The 27,567-nt window shown below is 39.6% G+C and overlaps 1 protein-coding gene across 1 annotated transcript in view; it reads right to left on the bottom strand.

Annotated features, from left to right (window-relative positions):
- Positions 1–614: 614 nt before the first annotated feature.
- Positions 615–27,567, bottom strand: part of usp43a (ubiquitin specific peptidase 43a) — a 117,016-nt gene continuing 90,063 nt past the window's right edge. Inside the window, exons 10-16 of the mRNA XM_028604538.1 lie at positions 24,122–24,199; positions 23,630–23,759; positions 17,080–17,199; positions 13,023–13,272; positions 11,394–11,552; positions 4,675–4,836; positions 615–4,549 (exon numbers count right to left, since the gene is read on the bottom strand). Coding sequence (XP_028460339.1) covers positions 3,375–4,549; positions 4,675–4,836; positions 11,394–11,552; positions 13,023–13,272; positions 17,080–17,199; positions 23,630–23,759; positions 24,122–24,199 — 2,074 coding nt within the window. The 3' untranslated portion in view covers positions 615–3,374. The remainder of the gene's footprint in view (positions 4,550–4,674; positions 4,837–11,393; positions 11,553–13,022; positions 13,273–17,079; positions 17,200–23,629; positions 23,760–24,121; positions 24,200–27,567) is intronic.

Below are 27,567 nucleotides of genomic sequence, written 5' to 3'. Positions count from 1 at the left end.
TAAAAATTGATAAATCTCATGTGGGGTTATTTTGTATATAGACTGAATCAGTGGAGATTTCCAAGGCTGATTTGATGCTTTTTTAAACAGAATAAAAAATTCAATGTCAAATATTATACATAAGCATTCAATTGTGCTACATAACGACATGGCGGAGTTCAGCTGATGTTTTTTACATAGTTGCTAGTCTTACAATGCCAGACCTATCTCCACAGTGCTGTGGAATAAGGTCTGGCTCTACCACAAATACTTTCCAGGGTACAAGAAAAAAATGCTCTGGGTTGTTGGCGTTCCTTTAAACCAATCACAATCGCCTTGGGTGGCGCTAAGCTACGGACGCAGCCAGGGTGGCTCTGCAACATAGTCTCGCGAAGGAACTCGTTTTGGTGGAACATTTGCACCCCGCAAAAGAAAACGCCACATACAATATTAAATGGGAACTGTTCACACAATACAGTAAAGTGAGCTAAATTTGCTAAACATAATTTTCTCTTACCAGTGTATTGCAGTGTTTATTTCGTCCATAGCAATCCCCACCAATCAGTCCCAATCCCAATTATAGTAAATGCCGTAAACACATTCTTTGTAAATCTTTAGAATAGTTCTCTGAAAAAAACAAGCTGACTTGTTGCACAATCCAAATTTTCTTCAAAACTTGCCATTTTCAGTGTGTAGCTCGCTAGCTCAAAGGTTCTTGTCGTTTCCCGAATGAACAGTTTGAGAACGGCAACACACAGAGAGCGGAAGGTGAGGCATGTCTGGCGGAACATCTGGCGGCGCAATAAAAGGCTGTTGGTATTGTGTTTGAATTCTAGACAGTAGGATTTTTCTTAGTTTACTTGAATGCAGCTGAAGGTCGCACATCTCAGCAGATGATGAACAGAAGCCATAGAGAAGGCTTACAAATGCTGAGGGTTATTCAATGTCCTTGATCTTTAATAACAAACTGGATTATGAGGGTGAAAACACCATCAACACATGTTGACAACTTAGTTGTACACAGCTACAGTATATCTGAGGCTAATATGGTGCTTTTACTATTTGTACTTATATATCTTAATGAACTTGTATTATATTGTATGTTTTCCATTACCACCTACTTCAGGGTCAATATTCTAATGTGTTTATTGTTGGTGAGAAGTGAGCAAAAGCAGCTTCCCAACTTAAATACAAAGATATGTAACATATACATATAACCCTGTCAGTAAACTGTTCGCAAGATGACAGATTTCTTTTAAAACAGCTATGCCCTTGAGTTTAGCATTAGCAGTAGTGCTATTTACTTAAGAGATCCCCTTATGTGTAAAGTGCAAAAGAAATCTCAGCACTGTGCAAATATTAATGAGGGGCCATACATGTGTAGAGCCTGAGAATGCATCATGGGAAATGTCTGTGCACATACAACATTGAAATATCACTGCAGCAGCATATGAGAAGGTCCAGCCAGCATGTTATACCATCATAGTTTGACCAGAATTAGAAGCAGGCTAGTGAATAGGAAATCACCAATTTTCATTAATGGAGGGTCACTACGTATTACATACAAGTAAAAAAACTAACCCTATAGATGTGAAGCCCATGCATATTGAAAAAAAGGTAGTAAAGTAAAAATAAAACAGATTGAACTAAATTAAATTAAATATGCTTGCATGTGCCTCCATAGAGTCCAAAATAAATGTTGCAGAGTATAACTCAGGCTCACAGGACATAAATACTGTCATAATTTATCATCATACTCTAACCTGTGAAAAGACAAAGTGCACAGAAAACCTTCATTATGCCGGAATCACAAAATAACTGCAACATTACAGTTCTCACTGATTAGTATGGAAGATTTAAAATCACAAACTTGGGGGTGGGGCCATGGGCGGAGCTTAGTGTCAGAGGGACTGTACATTTTGTTACATTACATTTGTAACAAGGGATGGATTGTGCTGAACAAACAGAAACTTAGAGGGATCTTCTTGGCACAATTCTCAGTTAGTGTTGACAGCTAATTAGTACTAGTAGCTTGTGTTAACTAAAAGAAAACACACAGCAAATGCATACATAAAAAGAAAATACATATATCTATATATAGATTGTTCAGACTAGGCATAATTAAAGGAAAAACCCCACCCTAAAACACTGACACTCTTTGCACCTTACATTTTAGAATCCATTTTGGTTTTGTGTGGAGTATCTTTCTTTCCAGTTAACTGGCCAGATGCGGTCAATATCAGGGTGCAATTCTTCAAGCTCTGCTACAGTGAAAATTGATTGTAAAAATGTATGTCAGATTCTTGTGAAAACACCTCACAATCAAAGAGAAAGGAGTAATTTTTAGACCGCTACGTACAACCACAGCTTCAATAAAACAGCATGAGATGCAGCCACATTCTGCATTCTGAGAAAAAGCCACACTCTCTTGCTGTACTGATTGTGGTCAACGCCATCCCATATCCCACAGCTAAATGCAACGGTTTCCATGACACAGGAAATCATAAACTAGGAGAAATAAAGTGGTGACACCAAAATTGAAGATGAAAATAAACACCATGAATGCATTAAATATGGATAATTGATGTTATATAAAAAGGTGCAAAACATTTTCTAAGAGTGAATATTGCATTAATATTACACTTCACAGTAGACAAATAAAGTGTTACTTGTCCTTATAACCTTTAACATGGAATAAACAACAGCTGCAATCTGGGTCGCATGGGGACATGTCAATGCTTTCTAAAAACACTGCTTTGTGTGTAAAGTCATCCTGAATTTTAAATAAACATTTAACAGATTAAAGATTAAAAAAAAAATTATGTTAATTGCAAACTGCAGCCTCAAAGCACAACCATTAATCAAGTGGACCCATTACATTCTTATAAATGAACACAATCAGTGTGACAAACAACCAAGATAATTCAAAATGTAGTGATGAATTCAGACACTCACACTACAGTAATAAGACACAAATGCGGATAATATGCTTGCTTGTGTGTGTGTGTGTGCGTGTGTGTGTTTGTGTGTGATTTCTTGCTTCCAGTGCTAAACAGACAAACTCATTGGTCTAAACTGCATATTAGTTGCTCAGGCACTTGTTTGAAGTAATAAAAAAAATGAATAAAAATGGACTCCCTCTGATGTTTGATGGATCTCATTTCATTCTTCTCTTTATATCCCAGCGTTAAAGGATCCTTCCTTTACTTTTACTCCGTGTCTCTCAACTCCATGGTGCAGGCCACTTGAGCCAGTTCATTCTCTTGGGACAAAAAGGCGTATCACTCTGAATGGAGCTCTATTGCTTTGATCTCAGAGATTGGACATCATTCACTTTATGACATATAAAAGGCTTTGTGTGTGTGTACGGAATGGATGTGTTGAATATCTCCGTGTCAGAAGCTGGACTCTGGGACTGTCCTTTTGCGTCCCAGCGAGGTTGTGCTGTAACGAGTCCTCTGCAGGGTGCCGTAAGACGGTTTGTCTGTTGTCAGGCTGCGTGATGGGGCTGGGGCTGTAGACATCCCGTTACGATGTAGAGATGCTGTCCTACGCATGCTCTGCTCTGCTTTGGTGGGGATGTTGGAGGAGCTCTGGGAGCGCTTGATTTCCGCTGTGGTTCGGCCCACCTTCCCGTTTGACAGCTCATCGCCCATGTGGCCAGAGCCATTAGACCTGCCTCCTTCCACCCCAGTTCCTCCTCCTGCTGCTCCGTTGGACAGTGACAGCCTAGAGAGAGTCCTCCTGCCTTCTTCCTCAACTCCTCCTTTCCCTGACTCACCCTCCTTGGACTTCCTTGAGTCCTTATCCTTCTTAAGGAAGTTACCTTTAAAGAAGGAGAGCAGTCCCTCATGGCTCTTGGGTACTTCTCCTTTCTTGGTCTTAGAGTTTCCTTCATATGCACCGCGGTGTTCCCTATCAGACCCTGTGTCCCCTTTTTGTCTCCTCAGGGTCCCATCGTGAAGGCTAGGAGTGCTGTAGCTGGGCTGAACTCCAGAACTGGAACTCCTTTTTGTCTCAGTAGTATCCTGGGAAGCTTTGGAGGAGCTTTGCTTCCTGGCGTCCTTCCTACTGGTGAGGGTGTTACTGCCAGAGCTACTGCTGATATTGGTGGTGCTCTCATCTCTTGTCTGGCTCCCCTTCCTGCGTCTCAAGCTGGCGGTCTTATCTGATGACCTCCTCTGGCCCTCTGGGACCTGTGGAGACTCAGGTGGCAGCTCATCCCCTGCCTTATTCATAAAATGTAAGCTCCCAACACTGGAAGATCGGACATTGGTTGAAGCCCGGCCCTCAGCAGCTGCCTTTGTGATGCGTGGCTCGCTCATCAACGTCACTATTGGATCCTTTGTGCACCTGGGCCGCCGGCCAGATTCCAGGTACTGTACCAGCTCCACAGGGGCAGGATCTTGAACAGATGGAGGCACTTGTTCAGGTTTACGTATGTCCTTTGAACCAAAGGACCAGCGCAGGGGAAACACTTTGCTCAGGGTGTCCCTGGGCTTGCTGGGGGCTCTCATGCTCACGCTGCGTCCCTGAAGACCCCTGATAAATGGCCTACTTTCAAACCCCCCTAACAATTATGTAGAAAGGAAAATGTTTTAGTTTTTACATTTACATTTTAGTTTTTAATTCATCTTAAAATAAACCAATAAGATACTGAACTGATTAGGGCAAATACTGAGTGTGGCCCCTTACCTCTTTCCTGTTTAGAACCATTTTCAAGGAAGACCGGAGACTCGGGCGAGTCAGGTAATGAAGATGGGCAGGTGGTGGAGGATCGAGAGACCAGACTGCCTCTCTTACTATCCCCTGTCAGCCGGATTAGCCAGTGGTCTGACATTGATGAACTTGTGGATCCTGTGAGACACACAAAGGGAAGAGAGGGATGAGAGGATGGATATAAACCATAAAAGAGTATTCCACCAATTAAGCACCAATTCTTTTCTTTTTTTTTTTTTTTTTTTAAACCTGTGACCTATACCATCATATTGTTGGAGCATCATATTTGTAGACTGCCAGGCATTTCGGGAATCTTGGTTTATCTTTTCATATAGACTAATGTATGCTTTAAATGTGTTGAGTGATGTTGACTGTAATGTTACATGTATGTTTAAGATGTTGAGTAATGGTTCATGTATGTTCATAAATGTATGGAGTTATGTGGACTGTAATGTTTAATATATATTTTTAAATGTGGACCCCAGGAAGAGTAGCTGTGCACAGCTAATGGGGATCCATTAGAAGGAGATTAAGAAAGTGCCTGCACCGGTGTTGTGAGCTAACATGTTTTTACATGAGGAGTGAAAAAGCAATTGTATTCGTTATTTTTGCCTCCTGGCCACCTTATCTTCTGTACTGGAGCCTGTAACCCAAATGGAGGTCTGCCATTATTGAGATGTTCTAATTCCTTCAATGCATCATCAGGGAGACAAAAGGTTACATAATAACTACTTAATTATGTAACCTTTTTCCCCTGAACTAAATGCTTCCGAAGGGTTATAATTTTTTATTAGCCAAAAGGAAATTTTATTTTCAATGTCCTCTTTCCTTTCTAAGTGCATTTTACCAATACTTTTGCCTTTTTAAACTCTTGGACTCTTTCACTCAAAGAGTTTGTAATGGTCTATTATTTCTATCTGTGACTCACTTCCTCAGGAAAAGAAGGAATAAAGATTACAATAGTGAGGGAAATAAATACAATATACTGTATGCCCATTGAAATGGCAGGTTTTTCTATAATAGATCTTTTTGCAGCTGACAGTGTGTTGTGCATACATTCAACAAATAACTTCTGTATGCTACATTTTCTTTCCATCAATAAAATCATGATCACAGTATTTGCACACATTTTTAAAGATGTTGATAAAGCAACAGCCTTATCAGACATTTTTTGGGGAAATATTAAAATAAAAAAGTGTATTGATTGATTAAGGTGCAATACATGATTTTAGAACAAAATATCACACTTAGCTTAGCCACAAATAAAAAAATGATTGAATATGTTTTGTACTAATCCTAAAGCAGTTTATCGTGCATGCATGGACATGGCTCTGCAGCAGTCAATGTCAAATAGCTCAATTTTGAACAGATAATATGCATAATATTTAGACCTTTTTAATGTTTTGTTGGAGGAAATGAACAAGTATATTATATAGCAATACTTATAGTACACTTAAATAATAGAAATTCATCATTTAATGAGCCGGCGCCACTTCTTCAACTTCAAATCTTAAACAAATTTTAAGTATTTCTCTAAAACATTAAATATGCATGACTAAATAATCAACAATCCAAAAAGAGAAAATAGGTTTTCAACACATTTAAGGTCAACTAAACTATTGGGAAGAAGTGACCAACAGCTAATCAAACCAGTGTATGTTTGAGTATCTGACGTTGTATAATGCTAGACTGGGTAATAATGCCCAATTTGCCTTCATCCTTGGATGTATCTCTACATTGATCCAAGCTATTTGCACTATTGCAATACTGCCAGTTACTGTTATAATGTTAGAACTCTACTGTCACTTTATTGCCATTCACTGACTATTACTGCACTATTTAGTATAGTGCTGGATACTGTACTGCCGGATACAGATACGAGAAGGCACAGATGTTACTGTGTAGAGAGGCAAATCATTTTCAGAGTACTCTCCTGAGGAAATGAGTCTCCCAACCTTCACTCTGGTCTGTTACAGAGGGATTTTAGAGGGATCTGAGTGTTTATGCTGTGTGTGTGTGTGTGTGTGTGTGTGTGTGTGTGACACACACACACACACACACACACACACACACACACACACACACACACACACATTCGTGTATGTGGTTGGGCAGAGCGAACACATACTGTAGCGGCTCAGTGCAGTTCACATTTTGCCTTTAATATTGTACACCTTGAGGCTTTTCATACATTGATTTTACACAGCTGAAGTGACACAGATGAAGACACACACTTGCTTGACATTTTGAAGGTGGACAAACTGAACTAGGAAAAGTACATATGTACTTATGTGTACTTATGTACGTATGTGGAGAAAATGTGTGTAATTCAAAAATAGAAACGTACTGATATGTACTGTATAGTGGAAGGAAAGGACAATTATAATGATAAAGGTTAATCTGAAGCCCTTCTGACATTTGTAGTACCGGTGTGGGCATGCACCCCCACTAAAGAAGCCATGGCCAGTTAATAATGTTACCTGAATTGTAATGGTGCCCTTAACAAACTTTCACCGCTCGGTGTCCTCTGTTCTTCCTGTCTGCCTTTTCCTCTGGTAGTTGAGTACTTTCTGAATGCATTTTTCTGATGGCATTTAGTGAAGTACACACTAACAGGCTAGAGGCAAGACTAGAGGCTCCAAGCCCCCGCTGCGACCCTGCACAGGATGGATTTTTTTTTTTTTTTTTGTTGTTGTTGTAACATTTCCTTTCAAATTTGTTTACATTTGTTTTACTTATTTGTTTATTTGATGTAAAGAGTGGATCATGCACGTTTAATCACATCTGGGTATGGTTAGGTTAGGTTAGGTTACTTTATTGGTACCCATAGGTAAACTAGTTTTACAGTCTAAGAGGCAGGACATCCTTAAAACTTTGTAGACCACAACATAACATACAACACACAAAACATTAAAACATATAAAACAGGTAATGAAACGTAAAAGAATAAAAATATTTTTTTTTTGTTTGTTTAACAGAGTGATTGCTGCTGCTTCAGTCCTTTGACAAAGCTAGAAAATACAGCAGCGACCACCCAAAGGTAAAAGAGCTTAGAGGTCGACCGATAGTGGATTTTACCGATACCGATAGCTAGGTTGGGACGTATTTGCCGATAACCGATTAATCGACCGATAGTATTTAGAATTCATACTAGATAAAAACAAACATGACACTCCAAGTAAAACAGTGCTGAACTTTATTATAAAAATAAAAAAACTGTATTGAACCATGAAAACATGCTAAATGAAATAAATATAAATATTGAAGTCAATAAAAGACATTCATTCAAACTGAAACAAAAAGTAATAAATAACAAATAAAAACAGTTTTAGAACGGCAACAGAAGATCTCTGACCTGGAGGGATCTGTCTTTCCCACTATACTCGTTGTTCTCGCTTGGATGCCCATATAAGGCGTAATGTGTGATGGACCTGGCTTCCCATTGGTTGAAAACATAAACAAAGGCATCATGGGAGATTCCCGTAGCACCTACTGTCTATGGGTAGCACGGAGTTAGCGGCAGAAATGACCGAAAACGTGATGAATTATGGACATCAAGTGGATAAATCTTGGATGTAACAGTTTGGATTTAATGCTCAACAACCCCGAAAAAAGGCACAAGTTCCAGGCTGGTTAGAAAATCACCTGTAAAGGCTAGAAAGACACTCTAGAGGCCGCTATTGTAATGCACGATGCCAGCAGACCCTTCTCAGCTCTCGCGTACTGTGGAATGAATTACAGCGCGCACTTCTCAGCCACTCCAGCAACGGACGCAACCAGGAAAAACTATCGGTATGGATTTTTGCCGATAACGATAGTTCCACCAATCAACTAAAACCTCTAAAAGAGCTTAACGACAAAATCATTGAATTTATTGCTCTTGATAACCAGCCGTTCAGCGTGGTGGAAGACGTTGGCTTAAGCAGGCTAATGACGTACCTAGAGCCGCGGTGCTACTTTTCTGATGTGGCCTTACCTGAACTCCAGAGTGTTGTCGCCAGTCACATTGAAAAGCTCTTCGCCGGCGCTAGTCACATTAGCTTTGCCACGGACATCTGGACATCAAGCGTGAGTCCTGTTAGCATGTTGAGCCTCACTGCACAGTGGATAGATGAAGACTTCACCCTTAAAAAAGCTGTCCTACACTCACAGGAATGCTCCGGTTCTCACACAGCAGCTGCAATTGCATCCGCATTTGATAATATGTTTGGGAAATGGAAAATAGAAAGAAAACGAGTGCATGTCCTGCTACGTGACAATGCCCGTAACATGGCTAAAGCTATGGTGGAAGTTGGTGTGGCAAGTCTACCGTGCATGGCACACACGCCGCAACTGGCGGAGCATGAAGGTGTCCTGTCTCAGCGCAGCGTGGCAGATGTTGTGGCCGTGGGAAGGAGAATAGTTGGACATTTCAAGCACTCCCAGCTGGCATACAGTCGGCTGGAGGATGTACAGAAAGAGCTCGGAATGTCGGTAAAACGACGTCGCTACCAGATGGAATTCAACATTTTATATGATGCGAAGCTTGGTCGAGCAGAAGAGGGCACTAGGTGCTTATGCATTTCGAGCTTCCTGCAACTTTGACGGCAAATCAGTGGGGAATTCTAGAAAATATGATCACACTTCTCGCCCCCTTTGATCAGCTAGCAGGGCAAGCTAGCTACTGGCAGGATCGAGACAGGGACCAGGGTAGGTGAATTTAAACAATGTCTGAGTTGAAAACGCATCTTGTTGACACGTAAGGGCCCTGTTCTTGTGGCACAGACATATTAATTGCATTTTGTGTCTGTTAAGAGGCACAAAGGCACTCTAAAACTTGCCCCCGAGCACTGCCGTTTTAGCTCAGGGGACGCTTGTAGTACGTAGCTGCAGCTTCTCCGTGTTACCTGCACTGATTCGGGTCGGGGGTTTGTCTATCGAAAGTACTCGCGTAGCTATAGCGATCAAGATTAACGTAAAAATTGGCCGGAATTCTCCTTTAAGTATTGGTAGAATGTGCATGTGCAAAACAGAGACACAATGATTCAGATGCTGTATTCTGGTCTACAAGCAGAAAATGGAGATAATAAGCCCTCTAGAGTCAGTTAATGTGTAACAATGTAATATTTGTCAATATTTAAATTAAAGTTTTATCACCTGATACATTTCATGTGATTTAAGATATTAGATAGATAGATAATGTATTGTCCTCGGTTAGTAGAGGGCAGTTATGGCAGAGGGCACAAAGCTCTTGCTGTAGCATGCATTTAAAAAAATATTTTTTTACAAATCAAAGGTCTTTTTTTTGTGGCCAGATGGGAGTACAGCGAAGCATGAGTTCAGGGGGTGGCTGGGGTTGATTGCTATGATGAGTGCTTTGCGTGTGATGGCAGTGACTAGACTCCAAGAGTGGGTGTCTGCCTCTTACACGAAACGCCTCAAACAAGGTAATTTGCAATTCAGTTTTTAATGTTTGCACCAGCATGTAGTGACTCTGAACCAGTATCATAGCAACTCACAAAAGGAGGAAAATCATTAAGATGGCATTACACAGAGGGCACTTACTGTCCAAAATGAGCTATTATGAAGTAGCTACTGATTTGGTTAACAACTGATATATATATGTTCACTCCTCTCTGATATGTCCAGTGCTGTATCTATTCTGTAGGAGCTGGCCAGGTAAATACATGCGTGTATTACAACCCTGTACATGCAACAATTAAAGGGGTCTTGGTGTATGTTACCACGAAAAAGGAAAAATAAAAAAGCCACTTCAATTGTATTTTTATTGATGGAAGGTTCTTTTTGTTTTTTAGTCTGAATAATTGTAACTGTAAAATATGATACAGTTAATGTATTCATAATTACACGATAACTGGAAATAGGCCACTCATGCTTTGAACTACAGAGAACATAGTGTAGTGTTCCTACTTTGTTTCTTTACAGTTTACTGATTTTCAATGAGTTATTCATGGGTTAGCTCTACAGAGAAATCCCTAAGTTATTCTAAATTATTCCTATACTGTAGCACTATTAGCTTATGTGTACCTACTGTTCATGGATCAGCCTATGGAGAAACACTGCAAAATCACACGTGTATTTTATGTTGAGCAGGTCCAGCATGCCACATTGTGGCTCTCATGAATGGTGGAATGTAAAAACTAAAATGATGAATTAATCATAATCATAATCTGTTTCAGACAACTCTCTCAACCGCAACTCTCAGATGGCTCAGGGAACATATGAGGAGTGTGTGTTGTGAACACATTAATGTGAACACATTAATTCAAACATTTTTGTCCTACAAACAGGCCCCTCCACGTGTTCTTTTTAATTCATTAAATTATTTATGTTTGCTTAGTTTTATCAACTTAAAATAACAAGTGAACTAGACGCATGAATTATTTTGACTTTCAACAACTCTTTCTGGATTGTGCCGCCAACGTAACGATAATAGTTGAGGGTAGAAAATAATTTGTCCCTCCAACTAATTCTTAAATTTTTATAACAACTAAATATCAAGTTTTCCTAACAACTAATATCAAGTTCTCCTTACAACTATGCAAAGTCTTTATAACTACCAAGTTTTTATAACAACTAATATCAACTGGCAACAATAATGTATCTTTTTTTGACACAACATGAAATAACATGTATTGCTGACAAAAAAAAAATATTTTTTTTTTTTTTTACAGTGTAGTCATTCGATATCATACCTCTGACGGAGCAATTGGCCGACCATGGGGGAATGGTGTTGCGTCTCTGGTAGAAAAGGATGTAGGCTCCTCTGGTGCATACTTCTTCCTCTGGCACCAAGTCTACGCTGCTGTCATCGTAGCTATACCACTGTCCATCCACTGAATTCCGACAGTAAGCTGGATTAGAAAATGACAACAAGTATGAACAATGGACACCAGGACATACGTAACTTAATGGCAATTATGAGAAAGTGCTCACATCAAGTCAAGCAACACTTCAGTTCTGCTGCATGTATAATACATGAAATAATTCATAGCTAAGAAATCCATGTTGTCATGCGGATTGTTGAAGCTCGCCTCATCATTTAAAGTGTACAACACATTAAATAAGTAAACCCAATCTGCTTTACATTAAAAAAAAGCATTGTGTATATTTATTATAGTGCATAATGCTCCCATTTCCACCTCCATGCCATAAAAAACCCAGAGACAGGATGCAACTGCAGCTGTCACAGAGACAACTGCTTCACCCTCCTTATCTCCTGCTGTCTCCAATTCTCCTACTAGTTGCAGTGCTGTGTGTCCTTACCAACCATCCCCGGCAATTACAGACCTTTGCCTCACCAGTGTGTCAAGGCTTCCATCCTGCCAGTCATCTGAACAATTCACCTGCATACCGGCCAGTGTGTCCCAAAAGCTGAAGGGATGTAATAGACTAGAGATAGAAATGACTCTGCCTCAGAATATGGCAGGAAGGGGTTTCATTTTTAAATCCACCTCTTCATTCTGTTCAATTATTTTATTATTATTGTAATTTTGTACGGCGGTTGATGTAAAATAATATGAAAAAGCATCTAAACGTATGTGGCGGCCACCTATTAGGATAAGCAAAGACCTGACCTCATTAGTGTTATCTGAAAATCCTCCACACACCGGCAGTTTGGGGCACTGTTGGCAATTACTGACAAAATCTGTTCTCTGTTGCAAGATGCTGTCAAATTTGCTAATAATCATCATGATCATAACATAATCCCACCTCTCCATGCTCCTAGCAAATATGACAAAGTGTGTTGGGCTATTTAGAAAAGCTCATAATTAAGTCTAAGAGAAACTGGGATCATCCTGTTGGAAAAATATAGTCAGGATGTGCTAAAAAGGAGTTGATATGACTAAATGATATGATGATTTGACTGAAAATGCAGCAGCAGTGCAGCAGACCTATGTGTTGTAAATAATTTACAGGATCAGCAAATGAACAAATAATAGACTGGAACTGAAATCATCAAAAGCAACTTAGATTGGCTAAAAGTAACTATAAAGTCCCATCTGAAAATTATTTGAGTATGTGTGTTAAAATGCTGGCCTGATCAACAGTCAAAAATACAGCCAATGGAAAAAACTTAGTTAAAAGGTATTCAGTGGGGTGAAGTAAAGGACAGTAAACAAATGCTCATATATGTAAAAGTGTATTCACCAGATGTTAGTATTTTTAGATGATATTAATATATCAATTTATTTTCTGTTAACGATTTAACTAATAGATTCATTGTTTAAGCACGTTCGTTCATTTCACAATGTCGTAAAGAAAACCTTAAAACAAAGAGTTACTACATCGTAAATAATGTATTTTACCACACAATTCCATACCAGTATAATGTCCTCCGTGCATTCCTCCATGGTGGTTACACACAGCGTAGAGGTCATACAGATAGTCGTGGGGGAGGATCATGTCAGCAGGTTGGTGGTGTTGGCCTGAAGCCAACTTCCAGGGCGGTGGCCAGGCCCCGGAGTTCAGGTTCCTCATACTCTGACTCCTCTTTACCACATGGGGGGCCATGTCCAAACCAGTCAGGGGGAAACGCACCAGGGTTGACAGCTTGTTCCTCCGCTCGCCTACCTGTTTCAAAAATTCATTTTATTCATACATACAGTACACATATGTGCAGAGGAGTGGATTTAAAAGAATTCAACACTAAAACTGGATAAACAGCAATCAAAATATTGGTGCAGCAAATAAAAAAAAGCTTGATATAAAACACTAATACAAATGACAGTTTTGAAGTAATATCACATCAAAGACTCATCACATTGGGAAGAAAACTAGCTGCACAGGTGTCTAAAGGTTGAAACTTTCAATCACGTTCATGGCCACTGTCACAACAGGATCTTTGCATTATTGAAAGATTCAAGAATCCGATTGAAACCACTAAGAAGTGCAACAGCAGTTTTCCTGTGCAATTCACTGTAATTAATTATAGATTTCCCCTTCGAATTATTCTTTAATATTGAAGCCCCGTATCATGATGGAAGGTTTTGCATACCCCTGACCTCAGAAGCTGCATTGTGCAGATCAGTGGCTTCTGGTTAAGTCTCCAGAGCAGAACTTGTCCTGGGCACAGAGTCCATCACAGAGATGTTATCTGAATTGTACTGTAATGCAGAGGCTAAAAAAATCAGACACTGGGCAAGGGAGTGGCATAGCTTAGACTTAACCTTGGCTACAAAAATGTTTTTTGGTACATGGAATGTTAAAGAGCCAGAAGTTGTGGGAGGTGGAATGGTGCCAGCTAGATAAGGTTGGGATACTTTTGCAGTCAGTGCCAGCTGGGAAATGAAACTTGAATGCCCTTTAGCTGCATTCACACTGCCTGCCTCTGCCGTCAGAGGCAGGCAAAAATGCAGGTCTTCCCATTCATTCTGAATTGGGGTAGTGCGTTTAGGCTGTGTCATCCCAAGACGGAAAAAAACCCTGGATTGGCCTGGGGGAAAAGTTGAGTCCGACTCAACTTTTAGAGAAACGCAACCCAACGCAATGCTGCGGTGACTTGTCAGTCGATTTTGAGGCAGTATGAGAGTCCCGTACAGTACACAGGAAACATCGCTGCCTCTATCGCTGCCACAAGAAAGTTTTTAAACACTATGAGGGTAAAAAAACAAAACACATACATGGAACTGCCCAGGAGTTTGTGTAGCAGCTGACTGTTTGCCAAACAACAAAGCACAGTCGCTTATCAGAAAGTATATGTTGTCAATGTAGAAGAGAATATTCTATTATTCTATATGTATAATGTAAACTACAACAGAAAATGGTATGCCCTTGTTGTATATGTGTGTCATTAAAATTGGGGGACTCAATAGAGGCCGATTAATAAAGAATGATTAAAACTAAATCAGAAGAGGCATATATATTGTTACACATATACTATATAGAAAAAGTTGGCGTAGCCACCGTGACGTCACTCAGTTTGGCATTTTGGCAATCAACATCTTTTTTTTAGAAGCTAGAAGTTACCATATTTGGTAGAGAGGGTGGAGGTGGAGAAGAGCGAGGGGTGGATCTGAAAGACAACCCGAGGACACTATGCATGGCACCGTGGTAGAACATTGTCAATCACAAGATAGCCTTCTTTTTGCACCATTGGCCAATATAAAGAATGCAGGTTTAAGGCACTTCCGCATTGGCTTCACTTTTCAGGCCCAGAGGTTGCCACTTGCTTTTACTTAATGTCTATAGAGGTGGCGGCAGCAGGATGTTAACAGCGCAGCAGCAGCTATAGTGAGAAACGCTTGAGATGGACGACTGAAAGATGTGACTTAAACAGCACCTGTTAAACCTAAACCTGGGTCAAGACATTAATTGAGCATAACAATATCACAATCCCAGACACATGCTTTATCCTTAAAAAGTCTGCAGAATGTCCTGATTTGTTTTCTATGTCTGATGAATGTAGACATCAGCCCCTGTTTACAGACAAAGTGTTTCACCTAGCTTTATGTAGGATGTGTTAAAGGCAGTCTGTGGTTCAGATGAGAACCTAAGTTATGTTTTATAGCTGTAATGACTAAGGAGTAGGATTGTGTTTATATTTGCTTTCAATACAAAGTTTGACTGTGTTTGACATGCATGGCGGGCTGGGCACCTTTTGGTGAATGACACCTTGAAAAACAAATGACTTAATTACTATAGCGTGAGGTACACTTTGTGCTTATTAACGGAGGACCACTTAGGAAGTAACACACACACACACACACACACACACACACACACACACACACACACACACACACACACACACACACACACACACACACACACATGCATAGCTGCTGAGGAAATCAACCACATTATGACAGACTAGATAATTAAGACAAATTAGACAGATGTTCATTTAGTGCAGTAGCACTAAAAAAAACAAATTCCAGTAATAATATTTATTTGGTCTAGAGAGGCCCTTAAGCCAAACAGGACAAAAGGCAGCTACTATATGTAGATGTCCCTGATGTCAGGCATGTGTGGGGATATACTAATGAGCTCTCTGAATGCTATTACTGTATGTTGGAGTTTGTTCCAGAGAATGAGAGGGTGGCCTAATTATGATTGTGTATTGCCGGCATTGTTGGTGCTTATAAATCACAGAGCAGTTTTAAGTTAAAACCTTTTTCAGACAGTTTGGCTTGTTAAAGTAGGAAAAGCACAGGTGTTGCTAACAATAACTATAACATAATAATAGAATTCAGTCATCTTTAGTTTTATTAATCACACCTATGCTTTTCCCTACTGTGACTTGTCAAAAAATTGTCTACTTATAGTGTGGCATTGGGAAACAGCTTTGAAGAAGGCTACACCTCGAGAGACTACTGGGAGGCTTGGATGCTCACATCGGTCTCCATCCAACAATACAGAATGGTGAGGGTAAACATTGGTTTATTTTACCAGGGGTGAGGTGCAGCTGACCTGTATACAGCCGAGCAATGAGGATAAAATCCTGAACATGACAGTCACGCTGTCTTGGGAGGAGGCAGCACAGTGAGATGTATTTTTGTGTGTGTCTTGGGTGGGAAGCAGCAGTGGCTGACATGCTGCAGGTAATTACTGTTATGGAAAAACTCAATGAGCAGCACAGCTCATTGTCACGTATGTGAAGAAGGTTCGGGACACTTACACAAAAGCATTTACTAAAATCTCGATTGAGGATAATTTAGGATTAAACAGCAAAGTGTAGTGCCATCCTACTTCTGAAATTCCTCTTCTCCTGTACATTAGGTGTATTTAAACTCATGCTGGAGGCGTTAAATTTAGCTGAAACTTCAATGTACACAAAGATATTGCGGGCACCGTAAAACGCTTACCTAAATCATGAACCCAAACACTTCAGCACAGACTGAAAACAATGTCAGAATGTCTTACCATACTGCAGTAGAGCTTAAACTTAGGTGTGTGCGTATGAATGCGAGTATGTGTTATGTCTTAACTTCCTCCCCTAAACATGGCGGGATGGGAGCACATGTATACAGCAAACCTGGAAACACATCAGAATTCAACACTCTTCTTGTCTGCACCAACACATAGGAAAATATCTGGCTCAATGTTCAACTATGTTCACCAACTAGTCACTAAATGTGCGTGTTTGGTGCTGGTATGGTACAGTGGGTTTATCAGAGCTTTTTTTTTTTTTTTTTTTTGGCTGAAGCAAAACCCAAACATTAAGCACACATAAATGCTCCGTAGAGCTGAGGGGAACTAGATGATAAGTCTGTGAGTTTGTCACTACGAGTGACCCCTTTCTCATTACACATACACCAGTCATTTGATCAATTGTTAATTGAAAAGTACTGATTCATGCAGCTTTAAGTTATACATTATTAATTGCAAGTTTGACTAGACTACCTGTCTTCCCCAGAGGCCACTTTACAGCTCGCCTACCTGTCGGAAGCGCTTGAGATGGAGGATCAGTATGTCAGGGAGAGTCCACAGGCTCATCTTCACCATGCCCTGCTGAAGCTGCTTACAGTGGGGGCACTTCCAGGCATCATCTGGGGCAAGCTGGAATCAGTCAATGAACCAATTAATTACAAGGTTATCCATTCAAAACAAATTGGAAGTCAAAATGTAACATGTTTATACATATATGTGGTCATTTTATCATTAGGGGTGGCAGTAGCTCAGTCTGTAGGGAGTTGGGTTGGGAACCGGCGGAGGGTTGCTAGTTTAAGTAATACGGACCAAAGTATGGTGGTGGACTGGTAGCTGGAGAGGTGCCAGTTCACCTCCTGGGCACTGCCAAGGTGCTCTTGAGCAAGGCTCCGAACCCCCAACTTTCGGGGAAAGGAGTGTCTCTATTGAAGGTGTTAATGTGTGTCCTGTGTTGTGTTTATAATGTTGCTGACACGTGTATGTGTTTTTTTTAGATATCCTGCTGCTCATCAAATTTCCTTTTCTAAGGATAAATAAAGTGGAACTTGAACTGCTCGGGGCGCCTGTCCATCGACAGCTGCAGCCCCCTCACTCTGACATCTCTCCATTAGTGCATGTATAGGTACTGTGTGTTATGTGTGTTCTAACAACAGAGTGAAAACATTGTAATTTGCCTTGCGGGATTAATAAAGTATAAATTATTATTATTATTATTATGTAATGTCACATGTTTACTTCAGATGATCTGTCCTTAAGCAGGTGGTAATCTGTTTCATTAACTCTGTCCTGATCTAAACAACGGGGGATCAAAACTTGTCTGCATTCTCTTTTGGTTTTAGCCTCGTGTCCTTGTTCTACTTGAGTGCCTGAAAAGGTTTACTTTCCTTTCCATTCTTCGGGATTTTCATCTTCCAAAAGAAAAAGAAGCACCTTAGGTATTTTGGAACTTAGTGTATGAGAAACTCAAAGTTGACTTTTTACATGTTTTTCAAGAGTGGAGTCCTACTTCACCACAATACAAGGCATCAAAAGCTAACTTTGAGCTATGCATTAGGTCTTTGCTGCCTCTTTTTCTGCTTGCTTTATGGTTTAAGAGCTTCTACATTGTAGACTGAGGACTCTAGAGAATAAAGTGCAAGGGTCACCTGTGACATCATAGACATCTCCCCACCACTTATGCTTGTGAAGTATGGATCTGACACAGGAGCCCAGTATTTTGCTCTTCACACAGCTCAGAGGTTGACTTTAACATAAAGATTCTATTAAAATAAATCATCCTGGTCATGAAATGACAAAATCCCACTTATATCATTTATCAGTTAACCCCAGTCTGTTGTTGCTATAGTTACAGGCAGGCACCGCTTCAAGGACATATTGTTCCCCTTTCAAAACTCTATGCCTTGCTCCCAAAAATGCTGTTTAAGATGTTTTGAGTCTGCTTAATGATATGAGATCAGGAAATTAAATGTCCTGGTCTCATGTTGATGCGTCATTTAACAAAACATAATTAATGCAGCAGAAGAACCTGCTGTAGCTTTACGATCCTGCCCGTCAGCATCAAATTGCTGCTTCGGTGTGCTGCAAGTTTCCAGGGACAGGGGAGTCGCTTACTGCAACTCTACTACAATAATCACTGAAATGAATACTTGTTCTACTATGTTCCTGATGAGAGAAATATTTGTCAAATATAGATGTGGTTGCTAAGACACTACACATGTGTGAGAAAGAAAACAAAAGAAAGATTCCCTTGATTTTCCCTTTGTCTTTCATAAAGACATAATTCCTCACACGTAACGAAGATATTTAAGGAAAGAAATTTAGGAATGTAAACTTTTGTAAAAAGAGATGTTCTTTGCGATCAGTTACTGATGAATGTCTGCACAGCTGGATCACCTGTTTATCATGGTCTTCCGCAGCATCTAGTTGTCTTAGAGTTCCCTATTTGTATATATAATGCAATGCACTGATTCACGGTTAGTGCTGTTGTACCAATGTCCTGCCTCATTACAAAATACAATAGGAAATGTCAGCCTCTGCATGATGCCTCTTTAAATGAACATTGCAAGCATTCACACACGCACAACAAACAGATCAGTCAACTAAAAATATCAATGGCTTTTGTCTGTGAGCTCAATCACACAGAGTTGCAACAATAGTGTGGCGTGTTTATAATTTCAAAGAATAGGCAAATAAAAAAACATGCACACAGTGTAAGCTATTTTTACCCCCCAGGAAGCTTTGACCTGATATTTGAATCTGCATTTGTAGATTTTTTGCTTTGACTTTTTGCTTTGATTTTTTGTTGGCAAGCTGCCTGCTTGCCAACCTTTACCTGTTAATCTGAAACACTTGAATTAATTAAATCAAACTGAAATGCAACGTTTATTTTAACTGGAGTAGATTCAGTGAGCACAAATGCTTTTATAAAGAAAACCACAGTTCCACAGACACAGTTAAGAGACATTCAGATAAGTGGTTTGAAGATGTTTTTTTGCACTACACCATCTATAGGAAACCAACCTCCCATAACACTACACTTCATGCAAAGAGCTGTCATCCAAAGCATCTTAAAGAAAATATACCTTCAGTCAAAGTGTGTGATGAAAATGGTGTTTTTGATCTTAAAGCTGAAGAAATGGAAAGCCAATTTATCCAAAGAGGGTAAGAGAAGACAGTTGTTCAAAAGGCTAAAGATAAAGCGAGGGGCCTACAATGACATACCCTTGTTATGGTTTCAGTGTTTTGCTTTGCATTTTGTCCCATTTCTGTTGCCTGTTTGTTCACTTCTGTTGCCTTATTGATTTCTGTATGTTTCCTGTGTTTGTATATTCTGTATATTCCTGTTCCCTATTGTGTTGATGTATTCTGTTCTGTGTATTGTGTGTTTCGGTTAATTCCTGTGTTCCCTGTTCTCCCTTGTGTGGTCTAGTGTTGTGTCAAGTTTCTGTATTTAGTTGAATACATGTTTTCTGTCTTTTCTGTTTCCTGTTTTATTTTGATAGTCTGGTTTTCTGTCTTGTCTCGTCCAATTTACTTCCTGTGTTTTCCCTCCTTTGTGATTGTCCTGCCCCGCCATGATGTGCTTCACCTGTTGTCTCACCTGTTTCTGATTTACCCATCACCTCATGTATTTAGCCTTTGTGTTCCCTGTCTCTCTTGTCAGGTCGTTTTGCGTTTGTTCCTGTTCGTTCCTGCCTGTGTGTTGCCATCAGCCTGTTGTAGATTATTTGTCTGTTGCTTTTGGTTTTTCCCTGCGTGACTCTGAGTGTTTCCCAGTCTTTGTACTGCCGATTTTGTTAATAAATCCCTGAGTTCAACCATCTCCTGCCTGCCTGCCTCCCTCTCTCTGCGTTTGGGTCCACATTCCCTGCTCCCACATAACAACCCTCCTACAAAAGCGGATATCCAGACAGGATAAGGAGAGAGTGTTTTCTTTACAAAATTTAGTACAGACGCCAATCACATAAAAAATATAATCAGTAAAAATTGGAACATGCTGCAATGTGATCTCTCGACACAACACATCTTCTCAGAGCCTCCTATTTTTAGTTTTAAATGTACACCTACCCTGAGTGATAAGCTTGTACATAGCTACCTAACTGCAGACCCTAAAACTACCTGGGTCCCTCCAACACCTTGTGGTAGTTTTCAGCGTGGTCATTGTAATCACTGCTAATGTGTCACAATACAAAAGCTTTCAGGATATCCATGGAGATAAAAAATATTTTATCTATAAAACAAAATGATATAAAAAAAAATAAGACACTTGAAAAAATTGAAATGCCCTCAGGGCAATGTGTTTTATATCGGTAGAACTAAACGCAGACTATAAGACAGACTGTCAGAACATAAATATGCTATTAAGACACAAAATGAGGACTATCCGATGGCTAGACATTTAAAGCTTTAGAACGTAACTTTTTGATATTACTGAACGTCTGTTACATTCAAGCCATTGCCAAATGAGTTGCTACAAAGCTAATTAAGACTATCCGCTACACACAACTCTCTCTGTTTTTCTCAGTATGGCTATGTTCAGAAAATGGTGTCGTCCGGCGACTTTCGCTCGCAGAAACTCAACTGAAGATTAATTACCTCTTCGGAAGAGTCCATCATGTTTTTTTAATTCTCTGTGTCCTCCTTGGTTACTAGCAACTGTGTGGGGGAGGGGTGGGGGCTGTGTGTGTTGTTGCCATTACTTAGAAGTCCTCATGGGGGCGACAGAAACTACGCACTATAGATTTAAAAAAAAAAAAAAATAACAGCAAGCTATTTTATCCTGAAAGCTATAGGCATAGACCATATCCCAGGAACAATACGTGGAGGTTATGGGACCAAACAGCTCAACCAAACAGAAAAATGGCCTCAGGAAGGAATTTGTTTTGGTGGAATGTCAGGTGTACGTTCAAAGGTCGTTTTAGTCGTGCACCAGAAAACTCAGATTAGACAGATAGTCTAGTTAGCTGTCAGGATTTACCCTGCAGAGATCTGAGGAGCAGTTAACCGTAGTCCTAATATATTGACGAGTTTAAAATTCCAACACAAACAAAACGGAAGGTGACGGATATCCTGTGGAATTTTGGTCGGCATCTGGTATTATCATAGACAGTAAAAGAAAGCGTATTATGCAAAATATTTGTCTGATCTTTGGGGGAAATTTGCCATTATGTTTTTGAATGAATGAATGTTCTTTTATTGTATCTCTTTATTGTTTGCAGCAAATGCCAAGGCCAAAACTAACAATAAAATATATATATATATATATATAAAGCACAATCTGTAATATATATATATATATATATATATATATATATATATATATATATATTACAGATTGTGCTTTTGCCTAATATAGATTATGTGATGTCAGTTTTAGTTTGTGTCCTTATAGGTCATAGTAGTATGCCATAGTAGTATTATGTGGTGTCCTTTCATTCTAATTTACTACACAAAGTGTACCAATCATAAATTAGTGACAAAAAATGTAATAGAAAGGAAGGAAGGAATCATGAGTAAGTTCTTAACGCTCAAATCTTCAATCACAGCTGACATTTCTTGATTAATTAAATTGTACCAGGAATAGTGTTTCATGAGAGGAATACATAGTAAGAGAGCTCTAGACTTTGGCTGATAGACTAGCACAGGATTTAGAGGAGCCAACGCACGGCAGCAGAGTTACTAATTAAACTGCCATTCTTCTAAACTGGCTCATTTCAGTCAGTACATGTACTGTAAATGGTGATGTTACATTCCATAACCTCACAGTGAGCAGGGTTATCTTCTCTACCTCATACAGCATTTGAATTTGTTTAATTAAACGATTAATCACTGTACTCTGTGTGTGGAACATGCTGCATGGGACAAATGCAGGGCTTACTGCTGCAAATAACTTAATTCCCTTTTTTTCTTCAGTAGAGAAACAATGGTATTATGCTTCATGTAAATGTCTTTAGCAATATACAAACTGAGTGTGGTTCCATCTCCCCTGAGTCAGTCTCTACTCAAACCAAGATTCAGATACAGTATTACATTTAAAAACATTGGGTAGATATAATTAGTGTTGTCATGATATGTCCTATCTTATCTCACAGGGGTAACTTAAAGAGTCCAGACACTACTTACTATATGTTAGTTGATGACTTAATTATAATCATTTGTCAACTTCCAGTGGAATTGTGATGATATAATCATTGTAGTGATCTTAGGAATTAATTTGGTGTTATCATAACTCATAGATGGCATCTATAAAAAAAAAAGATGCAAATTGTAATAAACCATAATTATACTTCAAGATAGCACCGCTCATGCCTGCTTTGGTGTGTTGACCGCGCACTATTTTGTTGTGTAACACAGTCTGTACAAACACTGCTTATAATGTACACACAGAGGGTTTGTATATAATCAACAAAAGTCGGGACACTTGTCAGAATTCTTTGCATCAACTTTCAAGGCTTAATTCACTGTCATTGCTGCAGAACAGCTGTACTGTAAGTTGTTTTACATTATTTTTCAGTTGTTGGTGGTAACTGAACTTATTTTATTGATTTTTGACTTTTGTTATACTTTATGTTCTCCTACTGTGTATATGTGACTGCTGTATACCACAACACCAAGGGAAATTCCTTGTTATGTAAGAAACTCACCCACTCTCTTGAAACTCTATTATCTGCAATTTTACATACATACTTGGCAGCTTTGGAGTGATTTCTGTCCACCTGAAGCCATTTTTTTTCTTTGCCCCACTCTGGGTATAAGTGTGAGGGAGTTAAGGCTAGAGAAATATACACAGCAGGTGTATCAGTAGTATTTCACCTTAAACTTAAACCTATTCATACTCATACTCGCATGTCATAAATTATAAAGAAAAACAGAAGATTAGGAAAAACAACAACACACCACACAAGACTAGTGATTAAGAAGAAGGTGACATTTTTCTTGCAATTTAGAATTTAGTCTGTTTTTTTGGACAGGAGAGGACTCCAAGATAGACAGAGGACAGGTGACAAGAGAGAATAACAATATGTTGTTTACTTGATAGTTGTGTTGTATTTAGTCTCACCTGTTCTTCTTTGGTATACAGCTGAAAGCATTCGTCCAAGGTACAGCTATGCTGCTGCAGATGCTGCTGCTGCTGGCTCCTCACACTCTCCGCATCCTTGACCACCTCCTCTTGAATGCTACCAAATAGACTGGAGCACACACACATACAGACACAGACAGACAGACAAACACACACACACACACACACACACACACACACACACACACACACACACACACACACACACACACACACACACACACACACACACACACACACACACACACACAGCATATTGTTTCCATTCGGCTGCAGATTTGTGTTTGCAGTTTTTGGACCAGTGTGAGTCTGTTTGTGCCATTTTACAGACACGGACTGAATCATCGTGTGTTCTGGGAAATCATGCAAATGGTAAAATGACACTGAGGATGTGTTCCGCTCATAACATGTTCTTCTTCATTATACATATATACTCCACAAGAGGTTAACATGTTTGTGCACAATGCTTACCATTCTTTAGTCTTGTTCTCCCACTCGATGACAACCTTCAGGTGAGGAGGTCCCCCAGGGCCGCAGAACTTCAGAGCTCTACAATACAGTAGACAACTTTAAATACATCTATATATCTTATGATCTTAGTTAAGTCAGTCAGTAAAAATGATTGGCTCATTTCCAAATGCCAGAAACCACAAAAGCGAGTGAGGCTGAAATCTGTGTTGCTGTCATGCAGCGAATAATGCTAGTTCTGGTGAAACCTAGACGTCTTTCTTTGAACACACACACACACACACACACACACACACACACACACACACACACACACACACACACACACACACACACACACACACACACACACACACACACACGTTAAGAAGAATAAATATCTCTACCTTGGAGGTGAATAAAAGGGTAAAGTATTAGTTGACAAAGGGAAGAAAAACGGTTACACTGGTTGTGTGTTTTAACAACAAAAAACAAAACAAACTAACTTTATTCTTAATAGTCACATACACACAGTACAATGTAGTGACATTTTATTTCTTTATTCTTAACAGCGGGAATACATAGAGAGGACATACTGCAGAGGTGAGAACTGGCTTCCCAGACACAAGTCTGATGTTGAGTCATTATGTAGCGAAAGAAGTCATGTTTGTAATGCAGATCTTTCCTTGACTGCTTTGATCTCAGGAGGAAAAATAAAAACAGCATTGGTATTCAAGAGCCAAACAGCGCTGACACAGGGCCAAGGTAGATTTAGTAATCGCCAAATTCTCGGGGCACAAGTTGTTTTCTTGTTCGGGGAACATGACAGATCAATGATGGCAAATGTACCGTGTCAAAATTCAGTTCCTTTTGAATTTGCAAAACATCTGTACTCTGAATGGAGACCGGCCAATAATTGACTCACTGTGAGTGGGTTAACTTCAACTTGAAAGTGGAACCCATGTCCCATGTCTTGGTATTGTTCACTGTGAACATGTTTAAAGGGGTGATAGAATGCAAAACCAATTTTACCCTGTCATAGTTGAATAACGACAGTTCGGTGGGTAAATAGGACATACATAGAAGCTCAAAGTCCCACTGACACCCCTTTACTATGAAAATTTCATATTTTGAAACTGCCGCTGAAAACGGGCGAATCCCAACAAAGCTGGAAGTTGACGTCAACCTCCCAAAAACCGGAACCTTTGTCAGCCCATGGGTGGCCCGGTGTGTGTGAGTGAGAGCACGGTCAGCGAGCTTGTTACGCCAGCTTCTGTTACCACAGGTTCCAGTTAATCTTTTAATGTGTGTAATTATAATGTGTTGAGTTATTTAAACAAACGATTGGGGAAATAAACGCCGCTTGTCCGCGAGTCTCATTGATTGAGCCTGCAGCTGGATGTAGCTCTATCAATGAGAGCTAGCTCCTCCTAGAATTCCTCTGAAATTCACAAATATTCATTAACTTGAAATCGGACACCGTGTTAGCTTTATAAGACATTTAGGGAGATCTTGTATAAGTGGCGTGATGAAATTCAAACTGTAAATATACAGAAATTACGCCAGAAATGAAGCTAACTATCCGTGATTTGTAGCTAGCTACACATAGCTAGGATTGAAGGTACAGTCATAGCTAACGAAACCCCCACTGTTCACAAAAATTCATCAATTTGAAATCGGACACCGTTGTTAGCTTTATAAGACATTTAGGGAGATCTTGTATAAGTGGCGTGATGAAATTCAAACTGTAAATATACGGAAATTACGCCAAAAATGAAGCTAACTATCCGTGATTTGTAGCTAGCTACACATAGCTAGGGTTGAAGGGACAGTCATAGCTAACGAAACCCCCACTGTTCACAAAGATTCATTAATTTGAAATTGGACACCGTTGTTAGCTTTATAAGACATTTAGGGAGATCTTGTATAAGTGGCGTGATGAAATTCAAACTGTAAATATACGGGAATTACGCCAAAAATGAAGCTAACTATCCGTGATTTGTAGCTAGCTACACATAGCTATAGGATTGAAGGGACAGTCATAGATAACGAAACCCCCACTGTTCAAAAAAATTCATTAACTTGAAATCGGACACCGTTGTTAGCTTTATAAGACCTTTAGAGATATGTTGTATAAGTGGCGTGACAAAATTCAAACTGTAAATATAGCTAGTTATGCTGACAGCCAGCCAAGATTAACTGGAACTGTTGTAAGAGATTGCTGGTGTAACAAGCTCGCTGACCGCGCTATCACTCTCACACACGGGCCATTTAGCTAGCAGGAAGAGAGGAGCTGCAGGCCGGGGTCTGTGGAGGAAGGCAGGCCGTGCAGCGAGGCAGCACCGGCAGCTGAACTCCGACACACAGTCTTACCAAATTTGCAATAAGCCATCAATTTTCATAAAACGTCCCATATTTGAGCTTTATATAGTTGATTTCTCGCTTAAAAAAGTCTCAGAAGTGAATTTAATAACGTAATAGCCCGACAAACAATGTATAACTTTGCAATGAGACCTGCTGTCAGTCTCCCATGTGTTTCTATGTAGTTTGCTCAAACCAATCAGCGCGTAGCTCATTCTGAATATTCACGAGCATACCATATTTGGAAGAAAAGCTCTTGTTCCAAATAGAGCCATATTCACAGGGTAGTTAAGGGCCTAATAAAATAGCATTCGGGCAATTTTCAGCCCAACCAATGTTACATACCCCATTAGGAGACCTTAAGGAACAGTGTAAAATACCCTATATAATCATTCTATCACCCCTTTAATGCATACATGTGTATGTTCTGAACATTACCACTAGATGTCAGGCTTACATAACATGTCAACATATCCCAAAGGGGTTAAATAACTCAATAATGCTAATTTCCACCTACTGTATCAACAAAATATGCTTCTCTCTCTCCACTTGAGTTTTGCATGAGCACTGCAACAATAATTGTCTCTAGATGAATGAGAATCCTTATCTCAATACAATATGCAGGACACACAAAGCACCACATTGCACACAAGATCAAGGGTAGAGGCCTGAGTGTGCTACTGAAATAATTGTAGATTTTTTCAGTGTTTAATTAATAACCAATAACAAATAAAAAGATGATTTAATTGGCAATTAATTATATTATTTTTGACCGTGTTAATCACGGTAAACTGTTTATAAAATTACAAGAGCGAGGGGTCCCCCCCATACCTAATACGTATCTTGCATTATTGGTACTTCCATCAAACTATGTGAGCTAGATGGGGCAAGATAACATTGGATCCTTTTCCAGTTACCAATGGGGTTAGACAAGGTGGAATATTGTCACTTGTTCTTTTTAATTGGTATATAGATGATCCTTCTAGGACATTAGAAGTGTGTAAGACTGGTTGTATGGTGGGGGATAGGCGTATTCATCATCTGATGTATGCAGATGATTTAATTGTTATGTTTCCTTATAGTGCTGGCCTACAACAACTGCTTAGAGT

The sequence above is a fragment of the Perca flavescens genome, chromosome 2 (assembly GCF_004354835.1).
Source record: "Perca flavescens isolate YP-PL-M2 chromosome 2, PFLA_1.0, whole genome shotgun sequence".
In the NCBI taxonomy this organism is placed as follows: domain Eukaryota; kingdom Metazoa; phylum Chordata; class Actinopteri; order Perciformes; family Percidae; genus Perca; species Perca flavescens.
This window is presented reverse-complemented; position numbering and strand designations above follow the sequence as displayed.